Raw genomic sequence first — 15,676 nt, forward strand, 5'->3', positions numbered from 1 at the left:
AGGATGTGAGTCCCCCACTGGCAGCATGGTGTGCCTTGTCAATTGTCAAAAAAACCGATGGTCTAGAGCAGGGATGTCCAAACATTTTGGCAGGAGGGCCACATCATCTCTCTGGCACATGGGAAAGAAGGAATTAATTTACATTAAATTTGAATAAATTTACATAAATGAATTTATTCGAGATTGAACTTATATGAATGAATGAAGGTCTCGCAGTAGCTCAAGGCCTATAAAAGGCCTTGCACATAGCAAGGCTGGCTTTTCCTTCGCTGCCACTGCTGCATCACAGATGTGAAACAGCAAGTAGTGGAGGGAGCCCTTATCCCACAGCTCAGGTGAGAGATTGAACAGTTGTCCTCATGCTAAGAGCAGTTGTGTTGAGCCAGCATGGGCTCCAGAGTGTCAGAGGCTCATTGGAAACGAGACTCCCCATGGGCCAGATTGGGAGCCCCCAATGGCTGCAAGTGGCCACTGGGCCGGGGTTTGGGTACCCCTGGTCTAGAGGGTAGTGCCATCATTAAACCCAAAGATAACATCTGAAGGTCACCAGTTCAAGATCACCAGAAGCTTCCATGAGCGGTGAGACCTCGAGAAAGCTGACAAGCCAAGCTGAACTGCTTGGATGAGAGACAAGAAGTTGGCTGTAGATGTTTGTCAGCCTGGGAAGCAATGCAGCCAGAATGGTTACCAGACTGTGAAAAGATCACCTCAAATGTAGTTTGTTCTTGGAAGATAGAACTTCTTTGTTTATTGTAAAAAAAAAAAAAAAAAAACCCTCAAGTGTTTAGGGAAAGTCTGCCTATGTGAACCACCTTGAATTAAAGTCAAAGGAGCCATTTTAATGATCAAGAAAGGTGGTACTTAAATACCAGTCATCATCATATTATTATTTCTTAGTAGCAAGCAGCCTGGTGATAGTAAGTCATTTTGATTACAAGAGGAGCTTTCTTCTCTCCAGCTGTTAGAAGCTGTGCTCTTTTACCAACAGGAAAATAATCTCTAGAGCATCCTCAAAAAGAGCCTCTGCTTACAGACCACCTCTTCCAGTGGTTATCAGCTTCACTGTCAAACTGCTTTTACCTTTAAGAAATTTTTCCTGATAGTCAAAAAAAAATTGGTTCCCTTCTTACAGCCCACATCCATTTGATCTAGAGCAGTGTTTCTCAATGTTTGTCCCCTGCTGTACCACTTCACATGATCCACCTATTCAAAGTACCACTGGAAGTAACTGCTGATGACATCATCTCCAGTTACTTCTGGATTGGGAGGCCAGATGCAATGTGACAAACACCAGTAAGAGGCTCAGGTTGTATAGGAGGGCTTTTTTGACCACAGAAAAGCATGCGTTGGAGCTCTGCCTGTGGAGTGTTCCTGGTCTTGGTACTGGGTGGCAGGTGTCTAGGGGTCCTGTGAGTACCACCAGACACAACCTCAAGTACCACTGGTGTCACCCGTACCACTGGCTGAGAAACACTGGTCTAGAGTCCTCCCATCACTGTTTGTTACGTCCTGTTCCTGGTCTTGCTGCCAGGTGGCAGGGGTCCTGCAAGTACCACCAGACACCACCTCAAGTACCACTGGTGGTACCTGTACCACTGGTCTAGAGTCCTACTCCCTGGGGCAGCAGAGAACAAACCTGTGCTGTACGTGACAGCCCTCCAGGTTACTTAAGGAGACACTGAGAGCACAATCCTGTGCCTGTCTACTCAAAAGAAAGTCTGTTGTCTTCAGTGGGGGCTTCTTCTCAGGAAAGGGTGCGTAGGGTTGCTCTGTGAGGCTCTCCAGGGCAGGAGAATGAAGGAGCCCCCTTGCTGTGGATGGGGCTGCACACCCCTTGATGACCCAAGTTCAACCTGTGAGTGTTCGAAACCACTCTTTCTCAGCGAGCCTACCTCACAGGGTTGTTGTGAGGACAGAAGGAGGGGAGGAACTATGCACAGAGCCCTGAGATTCTTGAGGAAGGGTGTATCCACATGTGGAAAAGGAAGACATTGTTTCTAAGCAGTTCAGGGCTTCAGAGTCATGCAAAGGCCACAAGACCGAGTCCCTTCCTTTTCTTGCTCCAGCTTCCCTGCGACTTACACCTTCCCTGTTTACCCTCCTTCGCCCACCTGATCCCGGAACCTTTCTTTCCGTGGCTGTTGTCCCATATCGGGCGTCTTTGCCCGACGAACACCTCCCCTCCGAAGGCGGCGGACGCCCTTATTGGATGCACCAATTTGCGAGGGGAAGCGATAGCGCTCGCGAGGAAGCGCGAGCCCCTGAAATGAGAGGCGGGGCCGGAGGAGGCCGCCCAATGAGCGGTGCCATGGCGTCACCCCCGGCCAATGAGCGGCGAGGAAGCGACGGCGGAGACGGGGCGAAGCGGTTGCTAAGGAAGGGCGGGCCTAGAGGACGAGCCCGGGAGGGGTGAGGAAGAGCAGGAGAGCGGTAAGTGAGGTGAGGTCGTCGTCGGGGCGGGGGGGGGGTCACTGTGGAGAGGGGCCTAATATGGCGAAGGGGTAACGCTGCTGGGGGTGAGTGGGCGGGGCCTGACCTTGTGGGCGGAGCTAGTTCTTGTCCCGGCTGTGCAGTATCTAGCAGCGCAGGTTCAGTGAAGTGTTCAGAGGGGAGGGAGGAGGAGTACTAGTACTAGTAGCAAACACCATCACTACTACTACCACTAGTGGTGGTGGTGTTACTACTACTACTGGTAGTAGTGCACTACTCCACTGCTGCTACTGCTGCTAGTACCACCACCACCACCACCACCACTACTACTAGTGGTGGTGCTACTAATAGTGGTAGTAGTGCACTGCTCCACTACTGCTACTAGTGGTGGTGGTGCTACTACTACTGGTAGTAGTGCACTACTCTGCTGCTGCTAGTAGTAGTGCTAGTACCACCACCACCACTACTACTAGTAGTGGTGTTGCTACTAATAGTGGTAGTAGTGCACTGCTCCACTATTGCTACTAGTAGTAGTAGTAATAGTAGTACCACCAGCAGCAACGCTACTACTACTAGTGGTGGTGCTGCTAATAGTGGTAGTAGTGCACTACTCCACTGCCGCTGCTGCTACTAGTAGTAGTGCTAGTACCACCACCACCAGTGGTGCTTGTAGTGGAGGTGGTGGTGGTTGTGAAAATCAAGAAGTTAATAAATGAGAAAAAGACTTATTATTTTTATTATTAATATAATTATTATTATATATAATAATATAATTATATTATTATTTATATGATTATAATTTTATTTTGAAACACCAAACAATAACAGATGCAAACTCAAAAAAGTTGGAAATAGAAATAAAAATGAAAATAAAAACAGGTATTTTTTATTTTATTTTTAATTTATTTTTAATTTATTTAAGAATTTTTAATGTTGTATGGAACTACAGAGACAAATAGGCGTTTAGAATGATCACGTTCTCAAAATCCAAAATGCACTGAGCAAAACTTGCATTTTAAAAGTGCCTGATGATGTCAACACTTTCTTTTCAGCAAGTTCACAAAGTAGTTTCCATCACAGAATAAACCAGATGTTTCTTCCTGCTGAAGAGGCTCACAGTTTAATAAAATGAAGCACAAGGAAAACACCAGCCAGTGTAGCTAGAGCAGCTATTTTCAACCACTGTACTGTGGCACACTGGTGTGCGCGAATAGTCTGCAGGTGTGCTATGGGAGTTTGAGGGAGGGTCATTTATTAGTAGGGCCATTGGGGGAAGTGAGCCCCCTCCACCAACAGCATGGTGTGCCTTGTCAATTGTCCAAAAACCGGTGGTGTGCCTTGACTATTTTAGTACCTTGTCAGTGTGCCATGATACAAAAAAGGCTGAAAATCACTGAGCTAGAGGGGGTGCAAAGCACTAAGTTTTGCAGGCGTCATGCAGGTGCACGCCTCCGTTTTGCTCCCCCTGCCCAGAATGGCTCCAAGGGGGAGGGGGAGGGGCCGCTTGTACGCCAAGTGCAAAACTTAGTTCTTTGCACCCCCTCTAGCTGCACCACTGATGCCAGCAAACAGCCACTAGAACAGTGCTGGAATGGATGGCGACTGTTCTCCTGATACTAAGCATGAGCAGGCCACCACTTTGGAAGGCAGCCCCTTTGCCCAGTTAGCAGGGGAATCACAATTCTGTTTACACTGGTGTCCTTCCTTCCGTTTTCCTGTAATGCAGTGAAGTACAGGTCTGGCTTTGCCATGAAGTGACCTGAAATGGGTGTGTGGTGCTGTACATCTACCCAGTGCTACTAATACTCCAAGTAGGCCAGGAGAAGCAATCTGGAGCCCACCCCTTCCCTCCCTGGAGCCTTTCTCCTCTGCTCCTGTTCATTTCAAATCAGAAGCAGTGCAGAGGGTGCTCCCCAACAAGTGCTGTTCCTGTTCATTTCAAACAGAAGCACAGTTCATTTCACCACAGAAGACCTATGTGATCTGAGGCAGAGCAGGTGCCTCTCTCCCTATCCCTCCCTATCCAATTTCTCATTTGGTTAGTTTAACTGATCAGGCAGGTTCCCATGGTTTCTTTAAACATTCATTTTTAGTTGGGAATGTCGAGGCTTTCCAATGTCTGGCATCTTGCAGTAGTTAAAAGATGAAATAACATATCTTCCTGAATTTGCTTAGGATGCATCTCTCTACATAATTCAAAAGACTGACTTTCAGGTCCAAAAAGAATTGAAAAGACTACAGATTTTCATTAAGAGTGCTAATTATCATCTCCCAGACTTGCAATATTCTATATTATTATGTCCTCCACATGTGTAGAGTATTGGTTTTGTATTAATTCTTCCTATAACACTTGTTATAACACTGTTTGTCCTGCGTGCAGTGTTCACAGTGTTATAAAAAAGAAAAAGGTTCAAATCTATAGAGCCATTCAGAATTTCAGAGTGGAAAAGTACAGCTGTATGAGCTGTGCCTTCAGCCAGCAGAAGCTGTGTGTTCTGGCTCCTGCTGCACCAATCACTTGGTATCATGAAGTGTTTCGGGAGAAGAAACAGCCGGCAAGGCCCTTAGATGCTCTGTTCAGCAAGAAGCCTGTAGTTCCCAAGGATGAGTCACAGCCTGGCTCATCCTCCTGGCAGTGTCTTGTCTCATCGTCTTTCGCCACTGCCATGTAGGATGCCTTGTCTTATCATCTTTCACCACAGCCAGCTCCAATCCCGTGAGCCGGTGAGTACAGGACTGTGAACATATCTACATATTGGAGCACTGTTATAATTGCCCAGGGCTGGTCCACTGGTGATGTGGCATGAAGGCTTCATGTCAAGCAGCACTATGGATGGAGGCAGCGAACCGATGAGTAGTCCCCATCTGTCTGCTGCCCTTCTTCAGCCCATCATTGATGGAGCCGCTCTGTTCCTTGCTTCAGTCCTCTTCCTGCTATTTGAAAGAGGGCAAGTAAAAAATTGGAACAGTGCTGTGCTGGAGGGAGGAGGGGAATAAAAGGTGCCATGGATGACCCCTTCTTCCTTACTCTGTCTGCCCACTCAGTTGCATGGGCATGATGAGGCAGAGCACAGCAGTCTCACTTTCTGTGCCCTTGCTGTGCTTATCTTCTGCACGAAACCTCTTTAAAGTTCAGTGAGGTACAGTGAGGGGTCAGGGTGGTTTGTTGTGGCAGAGGGGGTGGCATTTGCACCACACCTAAAGCAGCACCCAGGCTCAGGTTGTGCCTGTAATTTCCTTCTAAACAATAGCTGATCAATAGCTGACATTATGAAAGCTTTTTAATTTACTATTAACTCAGAAAAGCCTTAATCAGAGCAGGGATGGATTCTGTGGGGGAAATGTGTCTCTTGGAGGTGGTGAGCTAAAATAATACAGTATAACATTAACACAAAGAGGGCAGGAGAAGAACAGAAGAAAGTAGGTTGTCACAGTTTGCGAAAAAGTTGGTGCAAGAAAGATATGTTGCATACTGATGGCACTAGAGACAGTGGCATAGCTAGATGGTGGGGCCACACCGGGTGAGGTGCACAGGGGGGATGATACACTACTGGCCCAAATTTAATCTTGGTATTTTCAAATAATGCCATGATGTGGAATTTCATGCAGAATGCAGTGAAACAAACCACTTTGAAATATCTTTAGTCTATCGAAAGTTATAGCCCCAAAACCAGTGGGGGCAGGGCAATGGTGCATGACCACTCCCACTGCCCAGGGCATTGCCCCACGCGCTGCATGGGAGGAGTTCCATCATGGGGGTGATGTGCTGGCCTCCCGTACCAGGTGATGCAAACCCTCGTGACGCCACTGACTAGAGATGCATTAACTATCTTCAGTGATTTTGATTTTAACATTTAGATACTGCTTTTCAATAAATAGCTCCCAGTTGGTAAATAGTATTACAATTATTAAAAATTAAGCATCAACATAATTTAACAGTGAGCTTAATAGGAGCTGGGAAGGGTGGTTGAAGGGGAAAGAAGCCTGTGGTTTGGAGGAGAGGGTGAGTGTTGCAGAGTAACATGACGACATGAAATAATGATGACATATTCGCATGGAAAAGGGTGGAATAAGTACATAAGAAGAACAAAAAAAAAATGCAGAGGAATATGTGTCCAAAACTAACAGAATGTGCTTGTGGCAGGTGCTGGAAATAGCAAAATAATGACCACAACTACTCGTATAGTAAAAAGTAAAGGTGTTTCTCAAGCCTTAATCAGAGCCAGAAGGAGCTCTGTGCGAGGCAGTCAGTGTGGGTTTGGTAAAGGTAAAACAACAACATGCAGAGGGTAAAGACAACAAAGGAGTTTTGTGGCACTTTGCAGGCTAACAGATTTCAAGACATGCAATAAATAAGTCTTGATGTTTTTTACTGCAACAGCCTAACACGGCAATCACTTTGGAAGATGAAAAGGTGCTAGAAGAAGAATCACCCCCACCCGAAAGAAATTGTGGGGGCCGCAGTCCTATCCACGCTTACCATGTGGGTCTTGCGTCTGAACAAATAGGCTAAGGATCACAGTATTAAGAAAATAGCACCCCTGCCTGCTGATGACACACGGGATACATAATGTATTATGTTTTTAGCCTACAATTAATATTAACTGGGCTATTCAAAAAGTGTTAATAGGAGCAGGGAGGGGTTGTTAAGTAGGAACTGAGAAGTGCTGTCCCACTTGAGAGGCATTGATGCCCCCGTTTTGGGGTTAATAGGGAACATTTCTCTATCTTTGCAAATTCACCACCATCTAAGAGTGGGTCACACACCCACAGGTGAGCTTGGTTAGTCTTTTGGAGTGTTCTCTGTGATTCATTGTAATGCAGCGCATAAATAGTACCCTGTTGCATTTTTTGGCCTCTCTTGAGAAAAATATCCCCTTCCCTCCCTCCCTCCTTCTTTCTCTGCTCATCATGGTATATCTGCCTACTCGCTGAAGTGGGGCAGACATACATAGATGTTTTCAGGAAGGATGTTGAAACAAATGTGTTTTCTTTCTTTGCTTGTGAATAAATTCTCCCCAGCACATCATGGCAAGAAGATTCAGTGCTCCTGATGGTTGGCGTCCCTGTATCCAAATGGAATACCACTGACCAAAAGACTAACCCAGAGTCCCAGTCGTCTTCCACAGAGCCAAGATGAAGGTGCTGGTTGCCAAAGTGCTGTGCCTCCTGGGGGTCTTTGTGCTGATGCTTGGTGGGTCCCTCTTGCCAGTCAAGGTCATCGAGGCTGACTATGAGAAAGCCCACCATTCTAGGAGGGTCATTGCCCTCTGCAACGCCTTCGGAGGGGGCGTCTTCTTGGCCACCTGCTTCAATGCCCTCCTACCTGCGGTGCGAGAAAAGGTATGTGAGAGGTTGTGAGGCTACCTGGTCATATACTCCCTGAGCATGTTCAACAGAGTAAAGTAGACTTGGAATGAGTTCACACAGTCAGAGGTCGGTCTGGGTTTGGTTTCCCTTATATCTGTGTTTGTTCTGACCAAGAGTGGAATTTCTAAGTTCAAAGACAGTATACTTCTGCATGTAAGTTGTCCCTTCCCCCTTTTTTATTCTGCTGTCTTTGGTATGTACTGCATATGTACTGCATTTTAATGTTTTTGTGTCTCTGGTTTTGTATCATGTTTTTTTGTTTGTGTGCCACCTTGTGTGTGTGCCACCATTTTAGGGTCCAATTCTCTTCAGCCTATCCAAGAACAGAAGCTCCAAATGGCTACAGTCGGATCCTGTACTGCATCCTAGCAGAGTGGGGGTCTCCTCAGGGGAAGGGGACATTTGTCTCCTTACCCTGAGTAACGCCCCATCCTGCTCAATAGGGCTTCTCGAGTTAGCACCAGCTAAATTGCTGGTGCAGACTCAAGAGGCCTTGTGTCGGGCTTTTGAGCCCAAAACAGGGGATACTATTAAGTGGAGGAGGTCTCCGCCAGTTCCTCCCCCATTCTACTCTCCCTCCCCCTGCCCAAAAACACCACCCTTCCTTCACCCTCCCCACTTCCCCGTGCTGCTCTCCACTGGCAGGTGGGGCTCCTGCAGCACTGTCAGTAGGGCAGCACGGGCTTCTCCACCAGTGCTGATTACTTGTTGGGTTGTGCAAATATGCTTTATGGCTTGTTTGCGACACTGACTGCTGGTGCTGAGGCTGCACCGCTGGCAGTGTAGGGCAGCCTAGGATTGGGCTGTTAGTGTTTAAGAAGAAAGGCGGCATATAAAACTTTTAAATTTTTGTCGGTAGGAGGTTCCTGGAAGCGTTTGGCTGGCCATGTTCGAAACAGGATTCTTTGGTCTGATCTAGCTAAACTCTTAAAGGGAGTTTTGGCAAAAGCCTAATGAAGGGAAAGCCAACTGTGGCCACTAAGCATAAGGGCTCAATTGAGTCTTCAAATTGAGAAGCAGGCTGTCTCTAAATACCACTTCCTGGGAAGCAAGCAGTGTGGGAGGTTGTGGCAAAGCGGATGTGAAAGCAAAAACCTTTGGCATGTCCCGCCTTGATTATTCCAGCACACACCCTATTGGCATGGTTGCATTGGCACTGGAAAGTTGGATAGGATTTGGCCCCCAGGAAGATGTTGTCCCTGCTAATGGTTACGATGGACTGTTTCTGACCCTTCTACTCTTCTTTTGGAGACAAAATTGCACTCGCTTTTCTAAGTCTGTACATGTCACAGGCTTATGAAGTGGTTGTTTGATAGCCATCAAGAGGCATTTGTAAGATTTGGGTGTATAAATGATGCAGTTTAAACCAAGCTGTTCATACATTTGTAATTCTGATTTGTAAATATCTGCCTATCATATTGTCTGTGCCAGACTGGATATCAGGCTATTATTGCAAGGACGAGGGGCCATCAGAGGTGCAGACAGGCAGGTGTGGTATGACGGTTGAGACAGGAGGAATAATGCAACTGGGACTAGGAATTGCAACAGGAGGAGAGAATGTGTGATGTTCAGGATACTGAAACCTTTTTCAGGGGCTGAAGATAAGTGGTGGATGACGTGTTTTGTGTGTGCTGGTCCCTAGCAGCATCTCCAGTTATTGGGCTGGGATAACTTCTCTGCCTGAAACCCTGGAGAGCCACTGTCAGGCAGTGAGAGCCAGGTGGACCTGCTCTCATATAAGGCAGGCTTCTTATGTCCATAGCAGACTTTCAGCAGAGGCAGACAACTCATGTGCAAAAATCATTTTTATTCTTTTTTGATATGCGAACTTTGTTTTAAAAAAAAACTCAGAATATAAGTATTCTTTGGGTTTTGTTTTTGTTTTAAATGAGGGCCAGAAACGTTTTGAAAGCAATTGAAAGTTGAGAATCTGGCTCTGTAAAAGTATCCCAATTTTAACCTCCCCCTCTCTCCTTTTTCTCTTTGCAGCTCCAGGAAGTTCTGAAACTAGGGGGTGTGACTACGGATTACCCTTTAGCTGAAACCATCATGCTGATGGGCTTTTTCCTGACAGTGTTTGTGGAGCAGTTGATCCTTACTTTCCGCAAGGAGAAGCCTCCCTTCATTGACCTGGAGACCTTCAACGCTGGCTCGGATGTTGGCAGCGACTCAGAATACGAGAGCCCCTTCATTGAGTCTTCCTGGGGGCGCAACCACCACCCTGAGCACAGCCACCACACCCACAGCCACGGCTTGAACGTCCACGAGCTGTCCCACTCCAGCCCCCTGCGCCTGTTCAGCTTGGTCTTTGCCTTGTCCGCACACTCCATCTTTGAGGGCCTGGCCCTGGGCCTGCAGGAGGAAGGAGACAAGGTGATCAGCCTCTTTCTGGGTGTGGCCATTCATGAGACTCTTGTGGCAGTGGCCCTTGGCATCAATATGGCCAAGAGTGCCCTGACCATGAAGGATGCTGCTAAGCTTGCTGTCACGGTCAGCTTGATGATCCCGCTGGGGATTGGGATTGGTGTGGGCATAGAGAGTGCCCAGAATGTGGCCAGCAACATCGCTTCAGTGCTCTTGCAGGGCTTTGCAGGGGGGACCTTCCTGTTTGTCACCTTCTTTGAGATCCTGGCCAAGGAACTGGAAGACAAAAACGACCGTCTCCTCAAAGTCCTCTTCCTGGTCCTGGGATACACAGTCCTGGCAGGGCTTGTCTTTTTCAAGTGGTGAAAGAGACGTTGCTATGGCATCTGCTTCCTCGTGACCAGAGTGGAACATGAGATTCCGTTCCAGAAGATGCCAAAGGAAGAATCTCCGTGGCGAGCCGAGGAGGAGCCCTTGCACACATGCAGGTGTGAAGTTTCTGTGCACAGCACCGTCTCATCCTCGTCACTCCTGCTGCTGTTGGCAATGGTGAAGGTGTGCCCAGATTTTTAAATGCCCTCAGGGAATTACTCACAGCCCAACTGATTGCATCAGTTCCTTTCATTCTGACATTCCGGACTGTGGACAGCACCTGGGGAAAAAGGCCACGTAAGCCCAGCAGGTGGGGCTGGTAGATCTGAAGGCCGCATGCCAGCTGGGTGATTCTCTGAAGTCTCCCAGACTGCCAAAGATCTCGGGCACTCTGTGCTGTGAAGATGAGCAGCCTTTGAATGCTTCTGCTGTATGTGATCCCTTGCCACGTGGCTGTCGCCCTTCTTTCCTGGCAGAGGTCTTATTTCCAGGCAACAATCAATAGCATCTGTTCATCATCAATGCCATGAAATGAAAGAAATGGGAGAGCTCAAACCCTCCCCCTGCCCCCATCCATGTGGACGATCCTTTTCTTTTTAGTGAGGTCTGTAGGAACTTTGCTCCACTATGTTGTGCACAGCTTCCCTTCAGAGTCTGATTCCTCTGTTCATTGTAGCCATTGGAAATTTGCAGTGTTTCAGTGGCCCGTGTTTAGCTTGCTGTCTGCATGCCATGAATTTTTTGGTATTTAGGCTGATGGCTGATTCCTGGGTGGCTGCAGAAGGATTTTATTTTTTTTCTTTCCAAAGGGTGGATCTTTTAGAGGTGCCCACTTGCTTATGCCCAGGAAAGGTTTGAGATCAGACAGGTTGCCCATTGTCCTGTCAAGCAAAAACTGTGCTGTTTCCTGAGGCTCACTTTGAGACTACGGGTCAGTTAGCCTTGGAGCCAGAATTCATCCTGTCTTTTCCAAGATTATTTGACTCGGACGTTGAAGAAGCTGCCCTTGCTGAAGTTTGCACCATCCTCTGAAAGCACCTGCAAAACTGCCCTGGGACTTTATTCATCAGACTTGTCCAAAATACTGACCTTCTTTGCTTTCTATTTGGGTACATCAGATCTTCAGAATAATATAAACATCTTCCTCTTTTGGTAAGGCACGGCCTGGCGTGCTGGCAGACAGCTGAGCTTCCATCACAAACCCTTTCCAAGCAAATAGAGCAACCGTAGCTGAGTACTAAGAGCACCCTCCTGAGTTCTTTGTTGATGCAGACCTTGCAAGGAACCGTATGGACAAGGGGGCTGGCAAATGACTCCCCCTCAGCCGCTGGCATTTGCACCATCTGGTTGTGACAGCTTCTGGCTCCCAATGCTTTTAATTGCTATGGAAAGCCTGAGATGATAATTCATATTGTTGTTTGGAGGAATAGGAGTGGGCAACGTGTGTATAGCTTGAGATGAAAAGATCTTTGCAGCAAAAATAGGCTGAGCAGATCAAATTGAGTTGTAAATGTGGAGGGGGGCGTTGCTAGAATGCTGCTCTGGCCATTGTTTGTTTATTTATTTAGCCATTTAAATGGCCACGTTAATGTGAGATGTAGAATCTGAGCAGTGATCTCATCCGCCGTTAATCCATTGAGTAACTGAGTGGCGTAAGCTTTCAAGTGACAGCAAGTTCTCAATCTGGTAAAATGGGTCCTTGAAGCATTCCCTCTCTCCTTCCCTGCGTAAGTCTGTCCCCAGCATTACCACCAGCTGGCATGTGCATCTTTCTGGGCAAAATGTGTGTATTCTGCCTTTAGTTTTGACCAGAGCTGATCATTCTTGTCAGGCTAGAGAGAATTTGAGAAAGGCCAAGTAAAACAATGCTGGAGCCTTCGTCTTGCTTGATGCGTAGTTTGGTGTACCCCGTAAGCTTGTACTGTCTTTAAGCGATGACTTGTTCCCATTTTAAAAAGAGAATTTCTGTGGGATCAGCTCAGCCTCCAGCAGCTTGGTCTCTGAAATCTGCATGATGACCAACAAGCTCTCCGGAGTATCTGTCTTGTGTGCTGTATCCCAGATCCGTATTGTAGTCCTTGGTATCCGTGGAGGATCCTTGGTGCGGGGATCCATGGGGCGTTCTTGGTATCCGTGGGGGATCTGTTCAAAAACACCCCTCGCGGATACAGAATTCCACAGATAATTGACTCCACTGAGGGTGTCGCAATAACTTACTTGGAGGCCATGCCTGGCTCTCCAGAAGTTGCTCCCAGCCTCCTCAGAAGGCCTCCCAGAAGTGACCGGTTATGAACCAGAAGTGCCTTCCAGTTACATCCAGGAGGTCCTCTAAGGCCCAGCCATGGGCTCAGCATCTGCAGATACTCAAATCCATGGATGCCGAGTCAGCGGATAAGGAGGGCCCACTGTATGCTCTCCCCCCTTGGTTCTCCGGGAAAGTGTTTCCTGTTCTCTCCCCACTGCTTTCCAAAGCAGGCCTGCTTTCTTGCCCCACTGCTGTCTTTCCTGGAAGAGAAGCTGCTTGCTGCATTGCTGTGGACAGTGCCATTCCGGAAGGAATTGGCTCCCAGAATACGCTCATTTCCTGTTTGATCTGTGTTTGACCATCTGACCCACCTTGCCCAGTTACGTTAAGCACTTTAAGAGACAGGCATGATGCCGAAGTATTGGATAAAAGTTGTGTAAAAAATGCAAGGTTGGGGGAGTAGCTATGATCCTGACAGGTAAAAGGCATAGACCTGGCAAGCAGGGCCTCCTTGGTTCTCACAGCCTGGAGTGATGAAGGTTTTTCACCCTGCCTTGAGAGGGAGACTTTGCCTCTCTCCGAACCGGGCCCGTTGACCCTCAGTGCTCTACTGCCCATGGCTTCATTTGTGCTTTTTATTACTTGGAGAGAATGAGAGGAACTACCAGTGCCTGGAGTAGAGGAGCGATCATGCAAAACCTTCTTTTATTTCAGGTATTGGCCTGAAGAAGAACATTGTTAGTGGACAGCAATCCTGTGACCCCGGAGCCTCATTTTCTCCCCATCTTGTCATGGCAGAAGGAACCAGCTGGTGGGCAACTGCCATGGGAGGCCCCCCCCCCGCTCAAAATTTGAAAAACAAGAACCTCCCAGTCACTTAGACTGGAATTAAACTAGGAGAGAAGGGGTGAACCTCTGTGGGCTTCCCCCCAGCAGCAGCCTAGCTACAGGGGGATGCAATAAGTATTGCAGGCCTCACAACATGCCATATAAGCAGCCCCTCCCACTTGCCGTGGAAGTCATTCTGGGCAATGACAGAATCGCTGCCCAGAATGGCTCTGACTGCAGGTGGGCTGCTTACATGGCATGTTGTGGCACCTGCAATACTTACCATGCCCCCTGTAGCTGCGCTACTGCCCCCAGTCCCTCTCTTGCTCTCTCCCTCTTCCTTACTTGCTGTCTACTTCTTCATTCTTCCCCCCAATCATCCTCAGCTTCTTAACGTTACAGCTCCAAAATCTCAGCCCTCTGTGGTTTTACTTGATTTCCTTCCTTCTGTCCAATCCTTGGCCTGCTTGACCTGCTCTCCCTAAAAGGCTGCCCTAGGTCACAGCCTGGAAGACTTAAAGCCATTCCTTCTGCTGTTGGCTCTATGTTGAAGTAGAGGTAGATGGACTTCAAGGGACTGCAGCCTGAGGCCAGGTCTCTTCCTTGAACTCACTCACCTGGGGTAGTGTTTTCCTGATGACATCCTGGCTTCTGATTAGCCATCCATGACAATCGACTTATTTGCACTCAAAATATTTCTTTTCTGCCAGGACTCTATTGCACATTTCTTTGGATAAGATCTTTGTGCCTGTTTTCCAGCTGTGCAATGGAGCTGAAGGAATCTATATCGCAGTCTTCAGAAATGGGGGGGGAGGGGAGAAAGGAGAGAAGAAAGAGGAGCATATAGATAGCAACAAGTGGAGGTGGTCCTCAAATGGGGTCAAGGGAGAGCTTTTATTCAAGTAATTGCATTTTGTTAATGCAGTTGTTCTCTTGGCGTCTGCTTGAGGTTCTCTGGCTGCTTTTTTCCAGAAGTGGGGACTAGTTATGAATCTGCTTCTCCCCCTCAGCTGCATAAATTGTAGGGTACAATCTGTCCCATCAGACCTAAAGGTCCAGTGAGTGAGTAGAAGTGACCCAACCAAGATGTAAGGCAACAGGTCTGCCTGGGAGTAGAACTGCTCCTTTGTGGAATGCGCTAAAAACTACTGGCTGCCCTTCATAGTGGCTTGAGATTTTCAGTATTTCTCTGCCACCATCTGTTCCTTTCCCTGAAGATCTTCCTCTTCGTTAAGGTGGGGCCTATGAGGAGGAAAATTCTAATCCAAGTATTGGCAAAGAATATCATCAGTGGACAGAACTGGCCAGGAACAATTTGCTGTAGGCACAAACCATGGTGTTATTGTCAGGATTCAAATGCAAGACTGACTTGCTGGCTGCTTCATGGAGAATGGGGAATATTGCAGCTCAGTTCCTGAGGGAACTCTCTGTATGGGTCCTTTTGGAGCTAGACCTGTTGGCTTTGGTTTTTAAATAAAACCATCTCCTTTCCAACATACTTTAACTTTAACCTGGGAAATCATAAATGTCTGTCTGTCTGTGTTTATTTATTGCATTTCTCTTTGGGCAGGGTAGACTTTTGACACACTTAGTTGGAAGACTTTAAGGTAATCTCCATTATACTGGAAATAGCCAGCAGTAGTTAAATAAAATGCTTTTGAAAAGGATCTTCATGGAGGTTTTTGTTTTGTGTTTTTGGGGGGGGGGGGGGGTTGCTTCTGTTGATCACCAAGAGCAAAAGTTGCAAATATGGGTAAGCTGAATCCCTTCAGGTCACCTTCCAATAGTGGGAATGCTAGACAATGCCCTGATATGCAAGATGTTCAGCCAGCCTGTGACATTTGTATACAAAACTCAAATGAATATAAGATAAACACAAAGGAGAACGGTCAAGCAAGAGATTCATGGTATTTCTCAGTGCTAAAGGAACCATTTTCCAACCGGAGCAAAGGGCGATGCCGCAATCTTTCTCCGCTGTTCTGGTGTACCAAGTTTATTCATTTCAAACTCAACAGAGACCACAGATTTACTCTTTCATGACAGGTGTTAAATTAGTATAACTAAGCT

General features: G+C 47.3%; 1 protein-coding gene across 3 annotated transcripts; it reads left to right on the top strand.

Annotated features, from left to right (window-relative positions):
- Positions 1–2,343: 2,343 nt before the first annotated feature.
- Positions 2,344–15,276, top strand: SLC39A3 (solute carrier family 39 member 3). 3 transcript variants are annotated; one of them, XM_066636377.1, is made up of 3 exons: positions 2,344–2,439; positions 7,453–7,773; positions 9,790–15,276. In XM_066636377.1, exons 2-3 carry the CDS (start codon positions 7,567–7,569, stop codon positions 10,528–10,530), a joined length of 948 nt encoding a protein of 315 aa, XP_066492474.1. In that variant the 5' UTR covers positions 2,344–2,439; positions 7,453–7,566; the 3' UTR covers positions 10,531–15,276. The 3 variants fall into 3 exon arrangements, with proteins under 3 accessions (XP_066492474.1, XP_066492475.1, XP_066492476.1); XM_066636378.1 differs by having other exon boundaries at positions 2,344–2,430; XM_066636379.1 differs by lacking the exon at positions 2,344–2,439 and adding an exon at positions 3,496–3,651.
- Positions 15,277–15,676: the final 400 nt, after the last annotated feature.

Source organism: Tiliqua scincoides, chromosome 8, assembly GCF_035046505.1.
Source record: "Tiliqua scincoides isolate rTilSci1 chromosome 8, rTilSci1.hap2, whole genome shotgun sequence".
Classification (NCBI taxonomy): domain Eukaryota; kingdom Metazoa; phylum Chordata; class Lepidosauria; order Squamata; family Scincidae; genus Tiliqua; species Tiliqua scincoides.